Source organism: Octopus bimaculoides, chromosome 28 (genome assembly GCF_046866305.1).
Source record: "Octopus bimaculoides isolate indiv1 chromosome 28, ASM4686630v1, whole genome shotgun sequence".
In the NCBI taxonomy this organism is placed as follows: Eukaryota; Metazoa; Mollusca; class Cephalopoda; order Octopoda; family Octopodidae; genus Octopus; species Octopus bimaculoides.
Genome location: NC_142955.1, coordinates 17,058,268 through 17,081,997, shown reverse-complemented (window position 1 = coordinate 17,081,997; position 23,730 = coordinate 17,058,268). Strand labels below are relative to the sequence as shown.

The 23,730-nt window shown below is 36.4% G+C and overlaps 2 protein-coding genes and 1 long non-coding RNA gene across 3 annotated transcripts; 1 reads left to right on the top strand and 2 right to left on the bottom strand.

Moving 5' to 3' along the window:
* Window positions 1-120: 120 nt before the first annotated feature.
* Window positions 121-3,186, bottom strand: LOC149130709 (uncharacterized). Its single transcript, XR_016238857.1, has 2 exons — window positions 1,742-3,186; window positions 121-195 (listed from the first exon to the last, which is right to left on the bottom strand). It is a non-coding gene; the product is annotated as an uncharacterized LOC149130709 (long non-coding RNA).
* A 695-nt stretch (window positions 3,187-3,881) lies between these two features.
* Window positions 3,882-19,273, bottom strand: LOC106873840 (uncharacterized). The gene is made up of 4 exons (XM_089344615.1): window positions 19,134-19,273; window positions 16,125-17,435; window positions 10,992-11,315; window positions 3,882-5,760 (listed from the first exon to the last, which is right to left on the bottom strand). Exons 2-4 carry the CDS (start codon window positions 17,101-17,103, stop codon window positions 3,965-3,967), a joined length of 3,099 nt encoding a protein of 1,032 aa, XP_089200741.1. The 5' UTR covers window positions 17,104-17,435; window positions 19,134-19,273; the 3' UTR covers window positions 3,882-3,964.
* Window positions 19,274-19,805: 532 nt separating this feature from the next.
* Window positions 19,806-22,283, top strand: LOC128251075 (uncharacterized). The gene is made up of 2 exons (XM_052977417.2): window positions 19,806-19,946; window positions 20,724-22,283. Exon 2 carries the CDS (start codon window positions 21,023-21,025, stop codon window positions 22,016-22,018), a length of 996 nt encoding a protein of 331 aa, XP_052833377.1. The 5' UTR covers window positions 19,806-19,946; window positions 20,724-21,022; the 3' UTR covers window positions 22,019-22,283.
* Window positions 22,284-23,730: the final 1,447 nt, after the last annotated feature.

The following is a 23,730-nucleotide window of genomic DNA, read 5'->3' as shown; positions in this document are numbered from 1 at the left end:
TCTTGACACTCCAGTCAGTGATGTTCAGAAACTTGGCTAATAATATTATTCCAGAGTAAATGTTTCACAGGAATTCCTCCACAGAATTGTAGAAACAATCTGATACATCTGTTTTGTATAATATTTTCTTTTAGTCTTTAAAACATGGTAGATATTGAGGATGCTTCTTCTGTTATGTCAATGTCATCTGATGTTCTGAAATTATAGATAAATAACAATGTAAGATGTAGAAGCTACTTAATATATATAGATCTATTTCTATTGAGTTAAACTCTAGGAATAAACATTTAACTTAAGATTTGAGCTGGATGCCAACAGCTCCATATAAAAGTGCTGATCTTTAAAAGTAGATTGAACATGTAGAAGATGGACATCCAGGAAGACTGTATAACTATGACTACATCATTCAATATTCATGAACCATAGGTGAAATTTAAGGGAAATGTGTTACTTCTAGTTGGTTGTGTGATCACACGGAGTCGCAGATCAACTAAAAATATACATTGATGAATGACGAAAAGCCAACTGAAGTAGAATAAAAATTAACTTGGATTTTCATTCATGTGATTTCAAGTTCAGTTCCACAGAGCAGCACCTTGAGAAAGTGTTTTCTTTAATAGCATCAGTGCATCTACAACTGAAAGAAGTTTGTCCTGTGTACGAGTGTGTGTGTGTCTTCACATCATGTAAGACATGTTAATGCACATCAACATGAAAATATGTCCAGACATAGAGAAATACTACCTTACTCGGAAACCGGAGATGGTTGATAACAGGAAGAGCATCTGGCAGAAAAAACCTGCGTGACCCATGAAACAATGGAAAAGTGTCTTTTATTAGCAGGTACTTGTTTTGCAGATCATCATCTTATTGTTTAAATTTTTATGCTTCCATGAGTCAAATTCCTTTTATCTATTATGCACTTAAAATGGGGTAAGATATTTCCCCATTGTTTAAAAAAAAACTGAAATCTAAGAAAATTCATAATTTAGGAAAGTTGCTTCCGACATAAAACCACATAACCAAAAGAAACTATTAACAAAGGCAAAATTCAACATGAACAAAGAGGGGGAAATGTTCACTGTACCCAAGTGTAATGATAACAGATGTGGAACGTGAGACTACATGCATATTAGTAGATCTATCAGGACAATAAGTGGACAGAATTTCGTAAATGCAAATATGATCTGCAAAAACAGAAATTTTAATCTACTGCATTAAATGCCCAAATTGCAAGGAACTATATATTGTCGTGACAGGGAAGACATTATCAGAATGCTCAGGAGACCACAGACAACATATCTCGAACACTAATGTTCACGAAATTCCATTGAGCAAACATACAGAAATATGTGGTCAGAAATTGTTTCTAATTTTTCCTTTCCCCAAACAACATGACACAAGTGAGGCTGGAAGAAAGATAAAAGGAAAATGGTTTATCAAAATGTTGAAACCTGTTCTGCACGGAAATAACAACAGTAATATAACAACGGAGTGTTAAACTATATAATAACCAAATCTCGTACAACTCATAGAATCTCTTCCATCGCTAGAAATAGCAACCTGGTCCTGAGCAAATGATGGACATCCCTCATCCAGAGCTAGAAATAGCAGCCAAATCCCGCACAAATCAAGGACATCGCTCGTTCATAAAACAGAAATCGTACGAAGAATCGATGAGCCAAAAACCGAACGTCTACAGCATTAAAAACATTGAATATTTTCATTGTTTGATACTTACGGAAATGTTTCATAAAGGATAGTGTTGTTATATAGGTGTGTATCTGGTAGTTGAGAAATTCATGCACAAGACATTTAACCGGAGATACATAAAGTGAGCAGTTCATTCAATGCGCATGCGTAGCTTCTACCTTAAAATGTCTAAGTCTAATTATCTCCCTTTCATCGGACAATGACAAAAGCTAAAGAAGATCAAATAACACTGGTTCTTTCACTTCAAGGCACAGGGCCATTCGACGAAGTCAACCATAGTTTCACACACAAGGGCAAAAATTTTTTTGAATACCTCAAAACTTTCCCCAGAATTCTTGTGTGGTGATACAGAAATTTCCATGATTTCACTGTTTTATGATTGTCTAAGTGATAGACAGATAGATAGAGGATACCTACTGGTAGCGAATGGTCTCTGTATAGCCTTATGGCTAGTTCTTGAGATAAGTGTGTCATGAAATGTGAGCGCTTTTGGACCTATAATCTTTATTAGACGTTCCATGGGGATTATTGTAGGCGTTGATCAAAGGCTCCCAACGCAGTAAATGAATTTCTAGCCCTCAAGTTCATTCTCCTGGTCGAAGCTGGCTGCCCTCCTTCTGATGAGATGGACCTCTGCATCTCTTCCCCTCGCCATTATAAGGTTGGGGAAATCCCAATCAGTGTTGGATTATGACCTTGTGAAAAGTCTTCTTTCACTCTGATGTGAAGCTATCGTTTAGTCAATCCTATATGTTTCCCCACAAGTACAGGTCATCTTCTATATCCCGTGAGTTTGCAAAAAATAGCTGGACAATGTCCATTGGCCCCTTTGGCTTTGATGGGGCAGTGGTTCAGACAGCATATGTCCTGTATGTTATTATTGTGGGAGAGGTAGTGTCTGAGAGTATGGTTCACCTCGTCATTCTGACAGGGAGGACAGACTTTTTGATGTCGTTCCTTATCTGGTTCTCAAAATGTTCCCCATAGTATTAAATTGTCTGGAAAGTGCCAAGCGTTTTAAACACAAATCTTTTATTGCTTCAGTGAACACAGCTGAAACGTAACGCAGTTAAAACTTTGGCATTACTTAAATCGGTAGAGCATCTCTTCTTTGTTCCCGACTAAAAATAGATTTATCTTTCATTTTGGTTAATCTTTGACATTTGAAATGGATAACCAAAACTACTTTTCTGTTTGAAAAATGTAGAAACACTTGCTAAAACATTGGTGATGCTGTAGGTGAATCAACTATTCAAAGGTGGTTTGCAAAATTTCAAGCTGAAGAGTTTAGCTTGGAAAATGATAGTCACAGTAGAAGAGGTTCAACATTTGATGAAGATGTTTTGAAAGCAAAAACTGAAGAAAACTTACATCTCATGACTAGAGCGTTTCCAGAGTAGTGGGAAGCAGAAGTAATTATGATGGCAAATAGAATTTGTCAGCAGGGTGATGAATATTTGAGGAAGGACTATAATAAACATGAGGGGACAGATGATAACAAAATGCTGATCAACTCCTAACTGCACACATATCCCACACTTCAATTTCTGCAAACCAGAATACTTCATAATTTTGATCCTTAATCTGTAGAATGTTAGCACACCTGTTTTGTTTATTTTCCCCTTGCTAAATAAAGCTGTTTCTAAGCTTCACTTCCAGCTGTTCCCATTTTTCCAAATAACCAAGAATGCCTCTGCTTTTATACCATAGTTTACTTCCCTGTTCATATCACTCTTCACCTGCCAGGCAATTGCCCTTTATTTTATATATCTCTTGTGCTCTATTTTATATATTTCCAAATCCACCTGTTCGTTAAAGGCTTTAATTAGTATATCAACAGTTTTAAGGATCACTAAACTATACTTGTGCCACATGTTCTTCCTTTGGGGTCTCTTCTGTTCTGCAATTGGGGGTCATTGTTTATGTACATATTTGACAACTTTACAATATTCCCATGTATGAAAAAGTCATAACTTATGTTTTAGTATAACATATTTAATGAGTAAAGCGTTAAAAAAAAAAAGAAACAAAAAATTTCCAGGAATTAAAGGATGTGATATAGAAGAAAGAATAGGGTTATTTGGAGGAAGAAGAGTTTTGGTATAGAAATCCTTATATCACGAAAAGAAAGGCGAAAATTACAAAAAAAGCAAAACCAAAAAGAAGTCTAAAAGATTTGGAAATACTTTAATTTCCATTGCATAAAACACAGGAATATCAAAAATAAACAGCAAACACAAAACTATAGGAACTACTCTTTCCCATTCGTCTCTGTATGAATAGAGTTGTGTTTCGTTAAGTCACTAATTTGAGAATATGATATACCACAGATATCACAATGGTATGGTTTTTCACCTGTATGAATACGTTTGTGTCTAGTCAATGTACTGCTTTTAGAGAATGATTTGCCACAGATATCACAATGATATGGTTTCTCTCCTGTATGAATACGTTTGTGTTCCGTTAAGTTACTACTGTTAGAGAATGATTTACCACAAATATCACAATCATATGGTTTTTCTCCTGTATGAATACGTTTGTGTTTCATTAAGCTACTATTTTGAGAGAATGGTTTACCACAAATATCACAATGATGTGGTTTCTCTCCTGTATGAATATATTTGTGTTTCGTTAAGCTACTATTTCGAGAGAATGATTTACCACAGATATCACAATGATATGGTTTCTCTCCTGTATGAATACGTTTGTGTATAGTTAAGACACAATTATGAGAGAATGATTTACCACAGATATCACAGTGATACGGTTTCTCTCCTGTATGAATACGTTTGTGTTTCGTTAAACTACTAGTTTGAGAGAATGATTTACCACAGATATCACAATGATATGGTTTCTCTCCTGTATGAATATATTCATGCTGTGTTAAGTCAAAATTTTGAGAGAATGATTTACCACAGATATCACAGTGATATGGTTTCTCTCCTGTATGAATATGTTTGTGTTTAGTTAAGTGACTACTATTAGAGAATGATTTACCACAGACGTCACAGTGATATGGTTTCTCTCCTGTATGAATACGTTTGTGTCTAGTTAAGACACTATTATGAGAGAATGATATACCACAGATACTACAGTGATACGGTTTCTCTCCTGTATGAATACGTTTGTGTCTAGTTAAGACACTATTATGAGAGAATGATATACCACAGATATCACAGTGATATGGTTTCTCTCCTGTATGAATATGTTTGTGTTTCGTTAAGCTGCTATTATGAGAGAATGGTTCACCACAGATATCACAGTGATATGGTTTCTCTCCTGTATGTGTACGTTTGTGTGCAGTAACAATACTACTTCTAGAGAATGACTTACCACAGATATCACAATGATATGGTTTCTCTCCTGTATGAATACTTTTGTGTCCAGCTAAGTGAATACTTTGAGAGAATGATTTACCACAGATATCACAGTGATATAGTTTCTCTCCTGTATGAATACGTTTGTGTCTAGTTAAGACATTATTATGAGAGAATGATTTACCACAGATACTACAGTGATACGGTTTCTCTCCTGTGTGAATACGTTTGTGTGTAGTTAAGACACTATTATGAGAGAATGATATACCACAGATATCACAGTGATATGGTTTCTCTCCTGTATGAATATGTTTGTGTTTTGTTAAGCTGCTATTATGAGGGAATGGTTCACCACACATATCACAGTGATATGGTGTCTCTCCTGTATGAATATATTTGTGTTTCGTTAAGCTACTATTTTGAGAGAATGATTTACCACAGATATCACAATGATATGGTTTCTCTCCTGTATGAATAAGTCTGTGTTTAGTTAAGTGACTACTATTAGAGAATGATTTACCACAGACATCACAATGATACGGTTTCTCTCCTGTATGTGTACGTTTGTGTGCAGTAACAATACTACTTCTAGAGAATGATTTACCACAGATATCACAACAATATGGTTTCTCTCCTGTATGAATACGTTTGTGTCCAGCTAAGTGAATACTTTGAGAGAATGATTTACCACAGATATCACAGTGATATAGTTTCTCTCCTGTATGAATACGTTTGTGTCTAAGTAGGTTACTCTTTTTCGTGAATGACTTTGTACAGATATCACAATCGTATGATCTTATTTCTTTTACCAATTGTTCAGGAGGAATCCTTTGTACAGTTTTCTCACTCCCTTCCATTATTTTCCTTCTCAAATCCCAGTTTATATATTTTTCTTGCTTTTGTTTTTATACTTTATTCCTTACATGCACTTCTACTGTTGTATTTCTGTCCAGTGTTATCTTTGTTTAGCAAACTTAATCAACACAGAAGCTACTCTTCTTGACACTCCAGTCAGTAATGTTCAGAAATTTGGTTGATAATATTATTTCAGAGCAAATGATTCACAAGAATTCTATCACAGACCAGTAGAAGCAATCTGATACATCTGCTTTGTATATTTTCCTGTTGTCTTTCAAACATGGTAGACATTGAGGTTGCTTCTTCTGTTACGTCCATGTTGTCTGATGTTCTGAAATTATAGAGAAACAACAGTGTAAGATGTAGAGGCTACTTAAAGGATACACATTCATTTCTGTTGAGATGAACCGGATAAACAAAAGTTTACCTCAACAACTCAGCTGGATTCTGACAGCTCCAGAAGGAAGAGCCGATCTAACATGAAAGTGGGACACACAGAAAGACATGGGATGAAGCGCTGAAGAGTGAACTAAGAATGCTGCTCCAGTCACGTGATATGACAAAGAACCAAGATACACCGCCAGTGCTGGTGGCATGTAAAATGCACCATTCGAGCGTGATTGATGCCACTGTTATCTGACTGGTGCCCATGTCAGTGGCACTTAAAAAGTACCCACTACACTCTCAGAGTGGTTGGTGTTAGGAAGGGCATCCAGCTGTAGACACCTTGTCAGAACAGACTGGAGCCTGATTGCAGGCTCCAGGCTTGCCAGTCCTCAGTCAAACTGTCCAACCCATGCCAGCATGGAAAGCAGACGTTAAACGATGATGATGATGATGATGATGATGATGATATATATAATTATGATATATTGTTACACCATTGAAAGTTGAGGTGAATTTCATTACGTGCTCACGCTCTCGACACACAAAAATGAAACTCATTTCGGTGCCAAAAATTGCAAAGAGAAAATGCTTGACTTTATCAAATCTATTCTGCAACCTGGGATTATATATATGTATTATATCCAGTGATTTTAAGAGGTAGGAAAAAGATATTTTGTTTTAATATACTTCTACTTTGTTTCACACACAAATGCAAAACTCTAGTGTTTTTGTTTTAGATAAATTTATTGTTTCTTATCTCTCCACACACTTTGTTACCACTAACTTCTATAAGCTCTTCATCTACACTTGTTCATTTCAAACTTCTTTGAATTTCCAATCTAATGTAATCCACATTCTCTCAAAAACGTATTTCTGCAAAATGTTACCTAAAATTATGGGTAAAGAAAGAAAGAACAAAAGATATTTGAAAATGGGGGTGGAGATGAAATTTCCGAGGTTTCCACCCCATCCCACCTTGTTTTCCGAACCCCAAAAAGGGTTTTGTAGCTTGTAGCATATTAGGAGGTCACTGGAATTCATTCAATAGAAAGAAAAAAATTCCCCAAAATTCCAGTATGGAGGTGGGGCAGTCTCCCACCCCTTTTTTTCCTGATCAAAAATAAGGGTTTGCAGCATGTCAGGTCAGGGTACTTGATCCCATGTAAAAAAATATGAGTTTTCTTTTTAAGTGAAAATCGTTCGGGTGAAAGGATTAAAATTTTAACCAAAATTATCCATTTACTTACATTATTTTACATTACGCAAAAATTGAAATGATGTTTGGTGTAGTGAAAGCTAGTAGAAATCATATTTCGTAACTTTTTATAAAAGGGTTCCCCATCCCCATCATTTTGAAATTCGTGGTGAAGATAATTTGAAAAAAATCCCCTCAAAACAGAAATATCCAACTTATGAGGAAGATCTATTCCAACATTCCACCTTACTTTTTTTTTTTGCCTAATTGTAAATCTACAATTTGGGATTAATATATTCAGTGATTCTTAGAGGTATGATGTAAAAGATATTTAGTTTCACACACAAAAACACTAACGAGGTTTTCGTAAGGATTTTGTATCATTCTTTTTCTCTCTTGTTCTGACTTCGTTACTACTAATTTTTATAACCTCAGCCTTTTTCACTTATTATTCCTTTCAAACCTGTTTGAATTTTCAATAACCAAAAACGTGGTATTCCGTAAAAAAAAGATCAATATATATCCATTTTGCCGGAAGTTAGAACGGAAAAATCGGACCTTGTGAATTTTCTGAAAATCCTCTCCTTACCCTCCAGGTTCGTTATCGCATTTTTTTTTTTCAGATTCGGTTTCTACATACTTGTTAACACCTAGTAAGCTGGGTTTTTTTCTTAAGAGAAAATCTTCATATTGATCCACCTTTTTTAATACCCGTTGGACTATATCTTTTTTTTTTCGCTTTAGTTTCCGGTTAATTTCAACATTAACCGTTATACCTTCCTCTCGAATCCTTGCCAAGATGAACATATGTTTGCGCAAATTTTTGTTTACCTGTTCGTCTTCTACACCTTTTTGTACACGTATTAAACTAGTTTTTTTTGTTTTTTTTTTCGTCATTGTGACCGGGTGAAAGTTATGAGGGGGAAAAAACGGCTTATAAGTGTTTCTGTAAAATTTCATTGAAAGATATCCATTTTTTCTGAAAGATATGAAGAAAAAAGGACCAGGTGAACTTTCCGAAAGTCCTCTCCCCATTCATTCGCGCAAATCTTGTTTTCAGAGTCGTTTTCTACACGGTGACCGGGTGTTTAATTCATAGAATCTGTTCCATCACTAGAAATAGCAACCCAGCTCTGAGTAAATGACGGACATCACTCATCCAGAACCAGAAATAGCAGCCAAATCTCGCACAAATCAAGGACATCCATCATTCATAAAACATAGAAGAGACACAAAGAATCGACGCGCCAAAAACCGAACGTCTACAGAATTAAAAACATTGAATACCTTCATTGTTTGATACTTACGGAAATGTTTCATAAGAGATAGAGTTGTTATATATATATGTGTATCTGGTAGTTGAGAAATTACATTATAACAATTATTAGTGTATTATCAACTGATTCAGAGAAATTCATGGTCAGGACATTTAACAGGTTAACAACATAAAGTAGGAAGATCGATCACTGCGCATGCGTAGCTTCTCTCCTGAAATGTTTTAGTCTAATTAACTCCCTTTATTTATGTGTGTATATTATATACACACATATATATATATATATATATATATATATATGCTTATATTACTTATTGTATATTCCATATTCTATATCCCACATTAATTTTACAAGAATATAGTTGGAACTCTTTTAAACAAAATAATATATTCCTCTACACACAATCATACAAAACTCCTTTTTTTTTGTATTTACTTTTAGTCACATATATGCATATATATACATGTTTGTGTGTCTGTTTGTCCCCCCCCCCAACATCACTTGAAAACCGATGGCGGTGTTTGCGTCCCCGTTATATAGAGGTTCGGCAAACGACATCGATTGAATAAGTACTAGGCTTACAAAGAATAAGTCCTGGGGTCGATTTGCTTGACTAAAGGTGGTGCTCCAGCATGGCCGCAGTGAAATGACTGAAACAAGTAAAAGAGAGTTATTGTTGGGCCCCTCGATTATTAATAATATCTGGCACAAGTTACCACCCTTTGTATCGTCCGACATCTTTGCTTATATTCTCAAGTGCCCGTTTTCCGTATTTTATTTTTAGTATAAAATATTTAAAAATAGATGGATCTTGTTAAATTTTTGCATACTTCATTTATTTTGGATATATTTCCCATTTTTGGAACTTTTTTGACAAGTAAGCGTCATTTTCTTGAAGAGGTGCGCTTGTAAAGAAGTCCCTTTCAACATACGGAAGTTTAAAAGGGCAAAAATTTGTTTAAATACTTCAAAACTTCTAGTTTCTACATCTACACTACCTTCACTTCAAAACTTCCCCCAGAATTCTCATGGGGTGACACAGAAATTTCCTATTTTATGATAGACGAAATGATAGATAGATAGAGGATACCTGCTTGTGGCACGTAGTCTGTGTATAGCCTTGTTGGTCCTCCTTGAGTTAAGTGTATCTTGATATATGTGAGCGCTTTCGGACCTATAATCCTTCATTAGATGTTCCATGGTGATTATTGTAGGCGTTGATCAAAGGCTCCCAACGCAGTAAATGAATTTCTAGCCCTCAAGTTCATTCCGGTGGTCGAGGCTGGCTGCCCTCCTTCTGATGAGATGGACCTCTGCACATCTCCCCCTTGCCATTATAAGGTTGGGGAAATCCCAATCAGTGTTGGATTATGACCTTGTGAAAAGTCTTCTTTCACTCTGATATGAAGCTATCGTTTAGTCAGTTCTACACAGGTTTCCCCACAAGTACAGGTTGTCTTGCATAACACCTGACTTTGAGAAAATAGCCAGACAATGTCCATTGGCTCGTTTGGCTTTGATGGCAAAGTGGATCGTTATACATCCACTCCGTATCACAGTATAATTACTACATCAGCACAGACACGGCTATCAACTCATTCTACACATTCTCTCTCAATACTGGCCGACATCACCTTATTCATAATGACTTATGAATACTTATGCCTAAGTTCTTCCTTTGGGGTCTCTTCTGTTTTGTACTTGGGGGTCATTGTTTATGAACACATTTGAGAACTTTACAATATTCCTGTGCATGAAAAAGTCATAACAAACGTTATCGTGTGAAAAATTGAATGAGTGAAGCATTTAAAAGATAATAAACAATAAATATACTGTAATTAGGGGATGCAATGTTCAAGAAAGAATAATGTGTAGGGTTGTCAGGAGGAGGAAAAGTTTTGGGCTAGGGGTCCTTACATCACTGAAGGGAAGGTGAAAATTACAGACAAAACCAAAAACAATCTAAAAGATTTGGAAATAATTTAATTTCCATTGCATAAAACAGAGGAATATTAAAAATATACAGCAAACACAAAACTATAGGAACTACCCTTTTCCTTTCTTCCCTGTATGAATACATTTGTGTCTTGTTAAGTCAAAAGTTTGAGAGAATGATTTATCAGATATCACAAACATATGGTTTCTCTGCTGTACGAATACGTTTGTGTTCAGCTAAGTTACTACTGTTAGAGAATGATATACCACAGATATCACAATGATATCGTTTTTCTCTTGTATGAATATATTTGTGTGTAGTTAAATTACCACTTACAGAGAATGATTTTCCACAAATATCACAGTTATGTGGTTTTTCTCCTGTATGAATATATTTGTGTTTCTTTAACGAATTACTTTGAGAGAATGTTTGACCACAGATATCACATCGATATGGTTTTTCTCCTGTATGAATATATTTGTGCTTCTTTAAGTTACCATTTTGAGAGAATGATCTACCACAGATATCACAGCGATAGGGTTTCTCTCCTGTATGAATACATTTGTGTTTCTTTAAGGCACCATTTTGAGAGAATGCTTTACCACAGATATCACAGCGATATGGTTTTTCTCCTGTATGAATATATTTGTGTGTAGTTAAATTACCACTTCTAGAGAATGATTTTCCACAAATATCACACTTATGTGGTTTCTCTCCTGTATGAATACGTTTGTGTTTCTTTAACGAACCATTTTGAGAGAATACTTTACCACAGATATCACAGCGACACATCTCTCCAGTTCGAATAGATTTGTGCCTAGTGAAAGTACCACTTTCAGAGAATGATTTGCCATAAATATCACAAGGATATGACTTCTCTCCTATAAAGACATCACAGTCAGATGATGTTGTCTCTTTTATCATGTGTTCAGAAGAAATTATTTCTACAATTTTCTCACTATCTTCCATTATTTTCCCCCTCTTATATATTTTTCTTGCTTTTCTTCTTATATTTTATTCTTTACAAATACCTCTACTGCTGTATTTCTGTCAAGTGTTATACATTTGTTTAGCAACACTTCCATAAACTTATTCAACTTCAATGAGCACACACTCTGGGATGTTCACAAATTTGGCTAATAATATTATTTCAGAGCAAATGTTTCACAGGAATTCTTCCACAGATTCGTAGTCACAATCTAATACATATGTATCATATAATATCTTTCTTTAGTCTTTAAAACATGGTAGATATTGAGGATGTTTCATCTGTTAAGTCAATGTCATCTGATGTTCTGAAATTAGAGAGAAACAACAGTGTAAGACGTAGAAGCTACTTAAAATATAAAAATTTATTTCTATTGAAATAAACGTTCAACTTAAGAATTGAGCTGGATGCCAACAGGTCCATAAAGAAGTGTCAATCTCTAAGCAGGTGAGCTGGCAGAAACGGTAGCATGCCCGGCGAAATGCTTTGCAGTATTTCGTCTGTCTTTGCGTTCTGAGTTCAAATTCCGCCAAGGTCAACCTTGCCTTTCATCCTTTCAGGATCAATACATTAAGTACCAGTTGCATACAGGGGTTGATCTAATCGACTAGACCCCCACCCCAAAATTTCAGGCCTTATGCCTAGAGCAGAAAAAAAAAAAAAAAAATCTCTGAGAGTAGATTGAATGTGTGGAAGTGGGACATTGAGAAGGGCATGATCATGTGGATAGTTGCAAGACCTACAATCCTCATTACAATTCAAAGAAGCATGATGCATGACAAAAAGTCAACTGAACTAAAAAAAAAAAAAAAAAAACTTCATTTCCATCCGTGTGATATCATGTTCAATACCAGAGCAGCACCTTGAGCAAGTATCTTCTTTAATAGCACCAATGCATCTGTAGGGTCCCACCCAAGTACTTAAGACAGACAAACTATAGACAGGATTTTCGCTGTGGGAAAATCACCTCAAAGACAAATGACAAAGATTTTGTTATTATGGCTGCAGACTTCAATGGACATGTTGGACAGCACCTCCGTGGATTCCAGAGAGTGCATAGGGGCTTTGACTTTGGACCTAGAAACGAGGAGGGAACAAGACTGCTGGAATTCTGAGATGCAAATGATTTCATGATCTGCAAAACTAAATTCAGAAAACCAGCCAACCACCTAATTCCTGATCAATCTGAAGAGCACATAAGCCAGATTGAGTACCTCCTCACCAGGCAACGAGATAGATGGATGCTTAAAAATGCAAAGTCTTTCCCAGGTGAAGAGTGTACAACCCGACATAGGTTAATAGTTAATGACTTCAGAATCATAATCTCCGTATTTTTCTACATATTTCACACCCACAAAAATCTTTAGAAAAGTGAAAATTCAAGAAATTCATGCGGCGGGGGAGATTTAAATTTCGAATTGCAGATTCAGAATCTCCGCCCTCGATATAGTGTGTTCATGTAAAAATACCTCCCTCCCAAATCCCAAAGGGTCGTACGGTCCATGATCCTTACCTCTGCCGACGAACCTATGTAAATTGGCATAACTACAGACTTCTACACCCCAGATTTTGGAAGGTCATAACTTTCAGAAAAATGAATATTTTTTAATGAAATTTTCTATGCATATTGTATTTATTATGTAGATCCCGAATATACAAAACTTTCCGGTGGCAGTGTTTTGGAATGGGGGTGGGGGACAATTTTCGGAAATTCCAACAAAGTCCACTTAAATTCTTCTTAACTTCCAGGAAAATGAATATTTTTTCGTTAAAGTTTCTACAAATATACCTTGATGTATGTACATTTCGAGCATGTAGGAAATTTGAAGGAAACAACTGCAGGTTATTTTTGAGAAGTGTTCCCCACTCGGTGGTGTTTCGGAGCAAGTCGTCCATAATTGTTTCATTTTTCTCTATTATGTGCGTATGTGCATCCGTAGATTTCTAATGAAGTAATACGCTGCTTCTGTTCTCTTCTACTTCTCTACTAGAAACGTTAACTTTGGAATTTACTTCTATTGAGAAAAAAGAAGTCGTGTGCATGTTATTTTTAACGTAAGTTTTCTTATGACGGCTTCTCTTTTCTGCTTATTATTTCAATAGAAATCTACAGAAGTTATGACCTCCCAAAGTCTGGGGTGTAAAACCCTGTAGTTATGCCCTTTTCTTTTCATATTCGTTTTCTATACATTTTTGTTCACCTATTAGACTATACTTTTTTCCATTTATCTTTTCGTTTTCGTGACAGAGTGCTAAACTAGATCCTGAAAGTTACGAGGGGTAAAAACGGATCATTGTGTGAACTTTTCGACAGTCCTCTCGCTGCCCCTTCAGAAAACATTTTCCCCATAAATTCCTTTATAATCGCAATCGATGCTTTTTGAAAGGTGTTTCTCTCAAATTTCATTGAAAGATAGTCATTTACCGAAAGTCCTCACCCGTTCGTTTGCAAATTCGTTTTCGTGACAGGGCGTTAAACTATATATTAACCAAATCTCGTACAACTCATAGAAATAGCAACCCAGTCCTGATCAAGTGATGGACATCTTTCATCCAGAGCTAAAAACAGCAACCAAATCCGCGCGCCAAAAAACCGAACGTCTACAAAATTAAAAAAACATGGAATATTTCCATTGTCTAATACTTACAGAGATGTTTCATAAAGGATAGTGTTGTTATATATGTGTGTGTGTGTGTGTGTCTGGTAGTTGAGAAATACTTTATCACAATTATAAATGTATAACCAACTAATTAAAACTCACGAACAGTATGCTTAACAGGTTATCAAGTGGGAAGTTCGTTCAATGCATGTGCATGGCTTCTCTCTTGAAATGTTTGGGGTAGCTAAGTGTAATTATCTCCCTTTATGTTGATATCCTGTGAGTTTGGCTTTGGTGGGACATGTCCTGTATGTTGTTATTGTGGGAGAGGTAGTGTTTGAGAGTGTAGCCTAACCATGTCATTCTGACAGAGAGGCCAGACTTTTTGATGTCGTTCCCAAAATTTTCCCCATAGTATTAGGTTGCCTGGAAAGTGACAAGCGCTTTAAACACAAATTTTTTATTACTTCCTTGAACACAGCTGAAACGTAACGCAGTTAAAACTTTGGCATTACTTAAATCGGTAGAGCATCTCTTCTTTGTTCCCGACTAAAAATAGATTTATCTTTCATTCCGGTTAATCTTTGACATCTGAAATGGATAACCAAAAATACTTTTCTGTTTTAAAAATGTCGAAAAACTTGCAAAAACATTGGTGAAGTTTACGTTGGTGATGCTGTAGGTGAATCAACTATTCAAAGGTGGTTTGCAAAATTTCAAGCTGAAGAGTTTAGCTTGGAAAATGATAGTCACAGTAGAAGAGGTTCAACATTTGATGAAGATGTTTTGAAAGCAAAAACTGGAGAAAACTTACATCTCATGACTAGAGCGTTTCCAGAGTAGTGGGAAGCTACTAAAAGTACTGCTCATGAGCACCTAGCGAAGCTAGGATACATTTATCATTATAATTTATGGGTCCCTCACAAACTCTCAGAAAAGAATTGGATGGACTGGTGTTCCATTTGTGATATACTTTTGAAATGGAATGAAAGCATGCCTTTTTGGAAACTTGTGACTAGAGATGAGAAATGAATTGTGTACAAACGTAGTGTGAAAAGAATGCTGGAATTTGCATTAGAATTCCCAAAAGCAACAAAAAACGTATATCCTTGGCAAAGAGGCCATGCTTTGTTTGGTGGAATCATAAAAGCATTATTTATCATAAGCTTCTCCCACAAAAGCAAACCATTAATTCTGATGGCTACTGTCGTCTGCTGTCTAATATGAACGAAAGAAGCAAAGAATTCAGGATGGAGATTGCCAACAGGAAAGGGTGTAGAATTCCAACAAGACAATGCCTGACTATATGTCTTTGGCTATCTAAACAAAACTACATGAACTTGGCGGGGATCTCTCACACCATCCCCCATATTCTCCTGATATTGTGCCATCCAACTACCACTTGTTTTTCTCTCTACAAAACTCATTGCAAGGAAAAACATTTAACAATTGAGATGGAGTCAAAATGAAAAAGTCATAACTTATGTTATTGTATAAGAGTAAAGCGTTTAAAAGAAAATGAACAAAAAACATCCAGGAATTAAAGGATGTGGTATTCAAGAAAGAATACGGTTATTAGGAGGAGGAAGAGTTTTGGTATAGAAATCCTTACCTCACGGAAAGAAAGGAGGTGAAAATTACAAAAAAGCAAAACCAAAAAGAAATGTAAAAGATTTGGGAATACTTTAATTTCCATTGCATAAAACACAGGAATATCAAAAATAAACAGCAAACACAAAACTATAGGAACTACTCTTTCCCATTCGTCTCTGTATGAATAGAGTTGTGTTTTGTTAAGTCACAAATTTGAGAATATGATTTACCACAGATATCACAATGGTATGGTTTTTCACCTGTATGAATACGTTTGTGTCTAGTCAATGCACTGCTTTTAGAGAATGATTTTCCACAGATATCACAATGATATGGTTTCTCTCCTGTATGAATACGTTTGTGTTCCGTTAAGTTACTACTGTTAGAGAATGATTTACCACAGATTTCACAACGATATGGCTTCTCTCCTGTATGAGTCCGTGCATGTGCAGTTAGATGACTACTGTAATAAAATGATTTATCACAAATATCACAATGATATGGTTTCTCTCCTGTATGAATGCGCTTGTGTATAGTTAAGACACTATTATCAGAGAATAATTTCTTGCAAATACCACAGTGATACGGTTTCTCTCCTGTATGAATACGTTTGTGTTTCGTTAAGCTACTAGTTTGAGAGAATGATTTACCACACATATCACAGTGATATGGTTTCTCTCCCGTATGAATAAGTCTGTGTTTAGTTAAGTGACTACTATTAGAGAATGATTTACCACAGACATCACAGTGATGTGGTCTCTCTCCTGTATGAATATATTTGTGTTTCGTTAAACTACTATTTTGAGAGAATGATTTACCACAGATATCACAGTGATATGGTTTCTCTCCCGTATGAATAAGTCTGTGTTTAGTTAAGTGACTACTATTAGAGAATGATTTACCACAGATATCACAGTGATATGGTTTCTCTCCTGTATGTGTACGTTTGTGTGCAGTAACAATACTACTTCTAGAGAATGATTTACCACAGATATCACAACGATATGGTTTCTCTCCTGTATGAATACGTTTGTGTTCAGCTAACTGGATACTTTGAGAGAATGATTTACCACAGATATCACAGTGATATAACTTCTCTCCTGTATGAATACATTTGTGTCTAAGTAGGTTACTCTTTTTAGTGAATGACTTTGTACAGATATCACAATCGTATGATCTTATTTCTTTTACCAATTGTTCAGGAGGAATCCTTTGTACAGTTTTCTCACTCCCTTCCATTATTCTCCTTCTCAAATCCCAGTTTATATATTTTTCTTGCTTTTGTTTTTATACTTTATTCCTTACATGCACTTCTACTGTTGTATTTCTGTCCAGTGTTATCTTTGTTTAGCAAACTTAATCAACACAGAAGCTACTCTTCTTGACACTCCAGTCAGTAATGTTCAGAAATTTGGTTGATAATATTATTTCAGAGCAAATGATTCACAAGAATTCTATCACAGACCAGTAGAAGCAATCTGATACATCTGCTTTGTATATTTTCCTGTTGTCTTTCAAACATGGTAGACATTGAGGTTGCTTCTTCTGTTACGTCAATGTTGTCTGATGTTCTGAAATTATAGAGAAACAACAGTGTAAGATGTAGAGGCTACTTAAAGGATACACATTCATTTCTGTTGAGATGAACCGGAGAAACAAAAGTTTACCCCAACAACTCAGCTGGATTCTGACAGCTCCAGAAGGAAGAGCCGATCTAACATGAAAGTGGGACACCCAGAAAGACATGGGATGAAGAGTGAAGTAAGAATGCTGCTCCACTCACGTGATATGACAAAGAACCAAGATACACCGGCAGTGCTGTACTCATGAAGACCTGCATTCCACAGCGGAAAGTATTCAGACTTTTCCTTCTGATGGCGAAAAGCATTTGTGGATGTTCCACATGGTGGAGAGAATTTGCAAAAGGACCCCTCAAAACGGAAATATCCAACTTATGTGGATGATGTATTCCAAAAATCCACCTTACTTTTTTGCCATAATTTTAAATCTACAACTCGAATGTATAAACTATCCAATAATCCCCATTCAATTGTACTTTTCTTGTCACAAAAAATTCCAACATAATCCCTATCTACATCATCTGAAACGTACTGAAATTTTTATTCAATATTATTCATTTTATAGAAAATTATGAGGAAAGAAAATGCGGATCTTTTTTAAAACGGGGGCCACATTTTTCATTAATGTTTTACGTAGTGTTTTTGGTACCGAAAGACTTTCAAACTTCGTATACTTATCTATTTTGTGTTATAGAACAGAAAAATATTTTTGTATTCGAATTTATTTCATGTAAAAAATTGTCTTATTTCGATAATTTCAACCAATCACTGACAAGTATTCAGTTGTTTATATTTACTCCTTTGGCTGATTAAGCGATGTAAAGCATATTTAATCTCCATACCTTCGTTTTATTTGCTTTTTTCATTTTAAATTTGCTTTAACCCTAACCCTAACCCTAGGGTTAGGGTTAATTGTTTCAGAATCGTTTGTTTATGTAGTCAGCACTTAATGTATATCGGCTGAATGGACATCAGTGATTGGTTGAAATTACAGAAATACGACAATTTTAACATGGAATAACTTATGGATTTCTTTTTTTTTTTAAGAAGACTAAGAGAAAAAGATGTTTTATATGACACATTCTACCAGTGTTCCAAGTTTCAAAGTGTTTCGTTAATGAAAAATGTGGCCCCCGTTTTAAAAAAGATCCGAAAATGCTCGTCGAGAGGGCACGCATTAGTAGTTATACAAAGAAACAAACATTCGGTAAATTATAATTATAAAAGAGAATTGATTTCTGAACATTTCAGTGTCGGTACTACTAAAGCAGCGCGGACCCGAACGAGCAGTCGCGCGTCCGCGCTAGCTAGTCGTGAGTGGTCGATCCTAACCCTAAACACGTATTCATTTGCACACGCGGGTTAGGGATAGGGTTAGGGACAGGGACAGGGTTAGGGTTAGGATCGACCACTCAAGGCTAGCTAGCGCAGACGCGCGACTGCGCGTTCGGGTCCGCGCTGCTTTAGTAGCACCTTCAGTGTCTGCAGTGTATTTTAAAATATTTCTTAACCGAAAGAAAAAAAAAAAAAAGATAACGGTGGGGAGTGTAGAAAGGAGCTTCCATAGCTAGAAATAGCAGCCAAATCCCGCACAAATCACAGACATCTCTCATTCACAGATTCGACGTGCCAAAAACGAAACGTCTGCAGAATTAAAAACATTGAATATTTTCAATGTTTAATACTTACGGAAATGTTTCATAAAGGATAGAGTTGTTACATGTGTGTGTATCTGGTAGTTGAGAGATAAATTGTAAGTATTACAAATGAATTATTAGCTGCGGAAGAGAAATTAATGAAAGGGACATTAACCAGATATGAACACGAAGTAGGAAGTATGACCAATGCGCATGCGTATTTCCTCGCTTCAAATACATTACAGCAAAGTCTAATTCTCTCCCATCGTTGTTTGTTGGCACTCGGTCGCTTACGACGTCGAGGGTTCCAGTTGATCCGATCAACGGAACAGCCTGCTCGTGAAATTAACGTGCAAGTGGCTGAGCACTCCACAGACACGTGTACCCTTAACGTAGTTCTCGGGGAGATTCAGTGTGACAAGGCTGACCCTTTGAATTGCAGGCACAACAGAAACAGGAAGAAAGAGTGAGAGAAAGTTGTGGTGGAAGAGTACAGCAGGGTTCGGCACCATCCCCTGCCGGAGCCTCGTGGGGCTTTAAGTGTTTTCACTCAATAAACACTCACAACGCCCGGTCTGGGAATCGAAACCGCGATCCTATGACCGCTGCCCCATTGCGCCTCCACTCGTATCAACAAAAATACTAAGAAATAAAGGGAGATAATTAGACTCAGCTGCCTTAAACATTTAGAGGAGACACGCATGCGCATTGAAAGTAGTTCCTGCTGCATTTTGATAATCGAATAAGTTTCTTTTGCAAGAATTTCTCTTAATCAGCTGACAATACATTTATAATACTTATAATTTATTTCTCAACAACCAGATACACATATATCTAACAATTCTATCCTTTATGAACCATTTACGTAAGTATTAAACAATGAAAATATTCAATGTTTTTAATTCTGTAGACGTTCAGTTCTTGGTTTTATAACTGTGGGATGTCCATGATTTGTGCGGGATTTAGCTGCTATTTTTAGCTATCGATAAGAGATGTTTTTAATTTGCGCGTCATTGGGCTGCTATTTCTAGCTATCGATGAAAGATGTCTATAATTTGCGCAAGATTTAGCTGCTATTTCCAGCTATCGATGAGAGATGTCTGATTTGTGTGAGATTTAGCTGCTCTTTCTAGCTATGGATGAGAGTTGTCTATGATTTTTGCGAGATTTGGCTGCTATTTCTACCTGTGGAAGGAAGGTCGCCATTATTTTTTTTCATATTCGTTTTCTACATATTTGTTAACACCCACCAGGCTGGTTTATTTATTTATTTTTTTGTTCCCGGGGGAAGATCTTTATATTGACCCCCACCTCCTACATTGTCCATCGTTGCTGCTTTGAAAATTGAAAAATGTCTTCACCTTCAGGGATGCAATAATGCATTACCAGCACAGGTTATGTTTAGGCGGGACCGCACCTGAAAGGACAATGTGTAGATGATGGTGATTTTACTTAGTTTGATGTCTTATCAAGTATAGTGAATCACCACATCTCCCATTCCCTTCTCAACAAATCATTATGTCTCTTGAATTATTAAGTTGCTAAGGTAAATGTTTATTTCTACAGATTATCTCAATAGAAACTAATCTGTATATTTTAGATAGTCTCTGTATCTTACACTGTTGTTTCTCTATAATTTCAGAACGTCAGATGACATTGATGTAAAGGAAGAAACTAAAGGATAACACAACATAAAACAAGTCGGATTGTTTTTACAAATCTGTGGTAGAATTCCTGTGAAACATTTGCTCTGAAAAAATATTATTAGCCAAATTTCTGAACATCACCAAGAAGAGAAGCTTGTGTGCTGATTGAAGTTGGATAAATTTATGTAAATGTTGCTAAATGGACAGAAATACCACAGTAGAAGTGTTTGTAAGAAATAAAGAATAAGAACAAAAAGAAGAAAAATATATAAACTGGGATTTGAGAGGAAAAGTAATGGAAAAGTGTGAGAAAAGTATACAGTTGATTTCCCCTGAACACGTAAAAGAAATGAGATCATATGACTGTGATATCTGTACAAAGTCTTTTTCTCAAAAAAGTGATCTAATTATGCACAAACGTACTCATACAGGAGAGAAGCCATACCACTGTGATATCTGTGGTAAAGCATTCTCTGTTAGTAGTGCTGTAACTAGACACAAACGTATTCATACAGGGGAGAAACCATATCACTGTGATATCTGTGGTAAATCATTCTCTCAAAATCGTGACTTAACTAGACACAAACATAATCATACAGGAGGTAAACCGTATCATTGTGATGTCTGTGGTAAATCATTCTCTGATAATAGAGCTTTGATCTCACACCAACGTGTTCATACGAAGGAAAAGCCATATCACTGTGATATCTGTGGTAAATCATTCTCTGAATGTAGTAATCTAACTGCACACAAACGTATTCATACAGGAGAGAAACCATATCATTGTGATATCTGTGGTAAAACATTCTCTCAGAATAGTCAGTTAACTGCACACAAACGTTTACATACTGGAGAGAAACCATTTCACTGTGACATCTGTGGTAAACTGTTTTCTCACAGTAGTCATGTAAATAAACATAAACGTATTCATACAGGAGAGACGCCATATCACTGTGATATCTGTGGTAAATCATTCTCTGATAGTAGTGCCTTGATTTCACACAAACGCATTCATACAAAGGAGAAGCCATATCACTGTGATGTCTGTGGTATATCATTCTCTCAGAGTAGTCACTTAGCTGCACACATACGTATTCATACAGGAGAGAAACCACATCATTGTGATATCTGTGGTAAATCATTCTCTGTAAATAGTTTGGTGACTAGACACAAACGTATTCATACAGGAGAGAAACCCTATCACTGTGTTGTCTGTGGTAAATCATTCTCTAACAGTAGTCAGTTAACTAATCACAAACATATTCATACAGGAGAGAAAGGAAAAGTGTAATTTCTACAGTTTCTTGTTTGCTATATATTTTTAACATTCCTGTGTTTTATGCAATGGAATTATAACTCTAAAAGCATTTCCAAAATTTTAGATGAACACTCATCCATTTTCCTTTCCATAATGTAAGGACCCCTAGCCAAAAACTCTCCCTCTTCCTGATGACCCTACACATTACTCTTTATTAAATATTGCATTCTCATATTACAGTATATTTATTGTTTATTAGCTTTTAAATGCTTCACTCATTAAATATTTCATACAATAACATCAGTTATGACTTTTTCATACACAGGAATATTGTAAACACAAGAGACCCCAAAGGAAGAACACGAGGCATAAATACAGAATATTTGTAGACATTCAGGACCGAGATATGTGGTGCATTGCTGTACTCAAGAAAACCTGCCCACCACAACACAACCGATATTCTAGAAACAAGAGGCCACGTTAAAAGCACTGGTGCTGGTGCCACATTAAGAGCATTGGTGATGGTGCCACATAAAAAGCATTGGTGATGGTACCATGTAAAAAGCACCCAGTACATTCTGTAAAGTGGTTGGTGTTAGGAAGGGCATCCAGCTATAAAGACCATGCTAAAACAGACAATGGTGAGCATGGTGTAGCCCTGCATCCTGATGTCGTCAGTGTAGGAATTAGTGGTTTTGTTTACCTTGTCCACTTAACCCAGAATAGACTTGAGGACCATCACGATGATCTTTGGTGCCAAGTTCAGCTTGAAATCCTACCTGCTCAAACTATTTCGGGCCCTTATGCCCTACCAGCTGATATTTCCATAATTTCTTGGTCACATGTAGCTGCAGATATGCTGACTTCACGTCTCCCCTGTGGCACGAAATGTAGTCATTCAGCTCTTGAAAGTCCACCACTGGCTTGACCATGCTTTCCATTAGCTGTACCACGGCCATCAGTGGCAGCACTCCACTCTTCTTTACTTCAGGGATTGAAATACTCTCCTCAATTCATCTCTCCACCTCTCCCTCAAACGTTCTCATTGAATCTTCTTTCAGGGTATGCTGATAACAGTGTACCTAATTCCTCCATGTCAGGGGATCTTCTTTCCAGCTCCACTCAACTGTCCAGAGTTGACCATTGAACACTACCTGAAAATCTTTGTCTGTGCTGGTGTGTGTAACACAGTTCTCTCCATTGTTCCCCACCTCCACTCTCCTGTTGCAAACACACAGTGCATGGCTCCCCCGCACCACCACATGTTATCCTGTCTTCACTAACCATGTGGGCTTCCATAGCTGCCAATTGCCACTACATTCAGCCTACCATTTTGCATTGACACGGGCCTAAGCGATGAGTTCGCTCATAGACAGCTTCTATCACTCTGTGTGTGTTTGTGTCTCATATTCATGTCATGTTGTAAATGAGTGTTGCTTTTATTGGGATGGTGCATAATCATTGCGGGTTTTTTTCAACAAAAACAATAACAATATTTAACATGTTATTGTTTTTGTTGAAAAAAAAGCTGCAATAATTATGCACCAACCTAATATATGTTCTGTTGTGAGGGAATTTGTGGAGGGCCAAGATTGGTAACATAAACAGGGAGGGCTGCTAAGCCTAAACGAGGTTGTGGTGGCGAACGCGTAAATCAAGCTTGTACAGGAAACAGACAAGAACACATCTTCCTTGATCTAACTACAACAGAGAGAGAGAGAAATAAACACAAGTTAGGAGAAGAA

What these genes read in the sequence shown, in the direction of transcription:
- LOC106873840 (XM_089344615.1), bottom strand. Translation starts at nt 17,103, where the DNA reads ATGGAAGGGAGTGAGAAAACTGTACAAAGGATTCCTCCTGAACAATTG. An exon ending in ACACAAACGTATTCATACAG is followed by an intron (nt 11,316 to 16,124) that starts GTGAAAAACCAT and finishes ATATTCATACAG; the next exon opens with GAGAAAAACCATATCGCTGT. An exon ending in TAATTTAACTACACACAAAT is followed by an intron (nt 5,761 to 10,991) that starts ATATTCATACAA and finishes TTAGACACAAAC; the next exon opens with GTATTCATACAGGAGAGAAA.
- LOC128251075 (XM_052977417.2), top strand. Translation starts at nt 21,023, where the DNA reads ATGGAAAAGTGTGAGAAAAGTATACAGTTGATTTCCCCTGAACACGTA.